This window comes from Asparagus officinalis, chromosome 7, assembly GCF_001876935.1.
Source record: "Asparagus officinalis chromosome 7, Aspof.V1, whole genome shotgun sequence".
NCBI lineage: Eukaryota > Viridiplantae > Streptophyta > Magnoliopsida > Asparagales > Asparagaceae > Asparagus > Asparagus officinalis.
The window spans coordinates 140,671,680-140,676,201 of record NC_033800.1 but is presented as its reverse complement, the minus strand read 5'-3'; the positions used below and the strand labels follow the sequence as shown (position 1 = coordinate 140,676,201).

Sequence of the window (4,522 nt, the reverse complement as noted above, 5' to 3'; positions counted from 1 at the left end):
GAGCGAATTTTTTGTGGCATTTGGAAATCGACTTCTTATGAATTATGGGATTGGCTTCTTAGGGCTATTGGATTTTTGAATCAAGGAAAGAGAGCAATGATACTGGATTATTATTAAGGAAGAAGAAGAATGACAATTTTGGGATTTACGACTATTTTCAGAAAAATCGTATAAAGTTTGGGGGTATTATACGGTTTGGGTATAAAAATAAGTGATTAGAAATCTTTGTGTGTATGAGTGTTTATGAAAGTGGGTGGGTTTTTCAGTAAGTGTGGGTCAAATTTTGGGTTAAGAGATAAAAGCCCCAAAAAAAGCCACCCCGAACCTGAGATATAAAGACGAAGACGAATCAATATAAAAATGAAGATTTTTCAAGTTATAAATACATCCAAAAAGGTTAAACTATCAGGTATTGATACCAATTTTCTATTTAAGTTAATCACTTCTTCTTAAACTTTTTTCAGTTCATGAGTATACATCAACTACCCATGAACGTCATGAGCAAGTTCACTAACTTTGTTCGAACTGATTCCTCAAGAGATATATGATCCACAATCTATAGAATCTTCTGAAGACAACCTCGAGCAATGGCAGAGGCAGGATTTTTGGTGAGAGGTCCAAAACCAAATAAGGAAAAGAGGTAGGCATGAACTAGCTAAGGATAAGCGTTAGAGAAGGAAAAAAAAAATGCATGCAGATAAGGGTAGACAGAATGTGGCAGATAAATTAAATCCAGATGAGAGGTCTAAGAGAATGCTCGTGAAAAATCAAAACAGCACCTAGTATATATTTGTAATGCATTCACGACTCAGGAGAGGAAGAGAAGAGTTTTGAGAAATAAACTTTGAGGGATCTTACAAAAGCTAGCCCTTAGTATATTTGCAAAAAAATTCATCAAATCTCAATATTTGTAAAACTATCCATCAGAATCTCAGTATTTGTAAAACTGCCCTCAAATCATCACTATTGAAAAAAAAATCCCCAAATCTACTATATATATAGGATCCAACCTGGGAGTTAATAAGCCTTATAAAGAGGTTGGAAATCTACTATTATATATGTAGTAAATAATCCTAATTTTCTATTTAATTTTATCGCTCTTTGTGATAATAAGCATACTCAGAAATGAAGTTTTCATTATCATATCCATCATGTGACAAATCAATTAATAAAATTTTAATAAAATTTCTAATATATAGCTTCGCTGCTGAGGCTTTGATTAAATGATTAATTAAGAAGCAGAACCTCCAAAATAGGAACATACTGAACAGAGAGTATAGACAGGGAAAATCTTAATAATTTCTACATTCTATGCAATGTTTCACATCCAAAGAGAGAGTGTAATCAACATGAGTCACGCATAGTGTTCCAACCAAATCAATAAATAACATTACAAATAAATCAAAATTAAGATTCATGCATCCATCTTCCATCCATCCAAGCTCTGTTGGATTTCTGTAGAATCAGTGATTTGTGCAGTAATCCAAATTTTAAGATCTCTTTGCTGCATCCTGAATGTAAGAGAAATCAGCTATTGCCGGTCCCACTCGACTGTGCATGAGTTGTATGGTGAAGCTGCGTCCATCCTCGTCTTCCTCTTCTGAAGGAATCTCTGCAGCGATCTCTTCATTGAAAGTCCAGGACTCATCAGCGGCGGCCCAAGATCCGTTGCTGGTGTTGGAGATACGGCCGGTCGAAACTGAGATGATGAAGGGATCTCTTTGTTCTTCTCTGTTGTTCCCTCCGCCGTCTCTTTCTTTGCCATGCATATTATTGCTCTTGCCTGAGAAAATACAATTAAGGATTATATTAATTTTTAGATTAATTTCATCAAAATTGACTGATTTTTATGTCTTTTTTCCTGAGAGCTAACACTTTTTTATGTATTGAAACCTAGGCTTTATGCAGTGAAATATTAAAAATACATGCTTGATGAAAGGGTTCAAACCGTTGAATCTAAATTGCTATCAAAACATCATAAAATTTCTTTTCATTATATCAATTAAAAATCTAAACCCGATTAAGATGGAGGTTATCCCCTTATTTGCTGAAGAAATTATTAACAACAGTGTGTAGCCTTTGCACATTTTTTGAATGGATTGAAAAACCAAGTTAAAATAGATAGAAAAAAAATTATATCTTGCAAAAGATTATGAAACTAACCTGTATCTCAGTAACATCACCGACACAAATATTTCCATTATAAAAAAAGGTAATCTGTTGTCGCTGCAAAAAGTGTTGTTGCTGTTGATGTTGATGATGATGATATTGTGGATCGTTTCTGAGCCAATCTGTAACCCTGTAAATTATAACGCAAATAATAATGTCAGAACAAGAATTCATTTCATAAAACATATAAATTTTCTAAAATAATTAGAAAAGGAAATTTGATTTCTTACGTGCTTGACATTGAAGAGTTTGAATCCGCTGACGAACTGTGGTGGCTGCTACCAAGCCGGAGCTCGAGCTCTGGATCATGAACTCTATCCATCAAAATATATAATTTTTGAATATTTTTTGCACGAATATTAAAGAGGAAATTTGAAAATTATTGTGAGAGAGATTAAAATGAAGACGAGAATATGGTAGAGAACAAAGACAGAGCTCCCTCTTTTTATAAAGAAAGTTCTTCAGACATAATTAAACGATGAGGGAGGGGAAACGTGGAACACGTGCTCTAAATTCAATTTTGTCACGTGAGAGAATTGCGCATCGCATCGCACAGCCCGCTTTTGCCAAACGAGTCGGCAGTAATGAATTTGGACTGGGTCGGTCTGGAGACTCAGAATGAGTGGTTGATTTGCCTTTGATATTTTCTATGGCTTTTACGAATTAGTCCCCCAACTATTTCATATTTTCATAACATACCCCCAGATCTTCACAATGTAAACTTAGTCCCAAAAATCTGTGATTGTTTTAGACTAGCCCTGCAAATATTCAAGTGCTTTGAAATTAGCCCCACAGATCTTCATATGTTGAAATTAGTTTTTCAATTTGTGTTTTTGAATTAGTCCCTAAATCTTGTAATTCTTTTGAAATTAGCCCACACAAAGTGTTTTGAAATTAGCCCCGCAAATATTCATATGTTGAAATTAGTTTCCCAATATTTTTAAGTGTTTTGAAATTGGTCTCCAAAGCCTTTCATCCAACTACTAACTGGAAGGACCAATTTCAAAATCTTTTAAAAGATCGGCAGACTACTTTCAAAATCTAATGATTTGGTGGACTAGTTTCGTAACACTTTAAGTTTTTGGGGATTTAAATGCAAAATATCAAGATGTTAGGGACTAAATCAAAACATGAAACAGCGAGTGACTAATATCGTAGAAACCATATTTTCTGTTCTTGTGGTGATTCGGGTTTCGGATTTGGATATGGATCCAATTGGGGTTGGCAATTTAAACTTTAATCTTTTTGCGCTTTTTAACTGCTTACGATTTAACACACTCTTTGGTTTTCTTCACGTGAAAAATTTTGGGTTTGCAACTTCGGAAGCAATACGTTGCACGTGGGAGTTATAATTCGTTTTGCTTTACCGTCTTTGTAAGTAATGGGTAACACACGTGGAGGAAAATAATTGATGGAGATTGTTTCACCATGCAAAATATAAATAAGAAGGACAAAGAGATTTACATCTCATTATCGACTTTAGATCAACTTAAAAGTATAACTAAAACAACCATCGGTAACAGTTAAGACATCGCTACAATCAGATTATTTTATTGACAAGTAATATAGAAATTAGTATATTTGTAGTTCCTAAATTTTAAACTGTATGGTAGGAGATTCGTAAATTTCTTCTTTCTTTCTGTATGATTTTCCAGCTTGGATCCTATAGCTAGGAGTTCTTTATTGCATAATTTCTAAATTATGGGCCATTTTAAATTCTAACTATTGATTGATAAAATAAGTATCTTTTTTTTTAATTCTCTTTATTTTACTTGATCAAGTCTCATAAACCACGATCATTACCTAAGTCAAGCTCGTTGGAATATCATAAACCACGATCATTATATTAATAATTCAATTTTTTTTCAATCATGTAAAACATGCTTTGAGTTTTAAAGCACCTCCTGTGGACCCCACTAGAGCCGTTTCTTTCAGTATTAAAGGTGTGCACACATTTTTTACCGCTTTTTATGTGCTCACAAAGGAATAGGAATTAATTAATAGGAAAACATAGAGAGAGGCAGAGACCGCTCTATAGATAATTAATCACGTAGGAAGATAGAAAATAAAAATACATAACCTATTATTAATTTTAGGACACAATAATCTATTAGTAATACAGTTGACAAATGTCAATTAGTATCATTGCTATCAGTATACTTACTATCAGTCCTCACTCAAAGATAGTAATGACTATATTGATAATCGATAATAATAGGTAGACCAAAATTCTCGCTAGGTCTCATGTCTTCATTATCACTCTACAGAAGTTTCTATTGAACAGCTACTCTAGGACTTTTTTTTTGTCAAAACCTAGAAAGTGGATCCCACACTCCGAATGTATAAAATAGTG

The 4,522-nt window shown here is 33.6% G+C and overlaps 1 protein-coding gene across 1 annotated transcript; it reads right to left on the bottom strand.

Annotated features, from left to right (window-relative positions):
* LOC109849829 (protein TIFY 5A-like) lies at positions 1,278-2,579 on the bottom strand. The gene is made up of 3 exons (XM_020419712.1): positions 2,400-2,579; positions 2,164-2,299; positions 1,278-1,783 (listed from the first exon to the last, which is right to left on the bottom strand). The coding sequence occupies exons 1-3, from the start codon at positions 2,489-2,491 to the stop codon at positions 1,532-1,534; spliced, it is 480 nt and encodes a 159-aa protein (XP_020275301.1). The 5' UTR covers positions 2,492-2,579; the 3' UTR covers positions 1,278-1,531.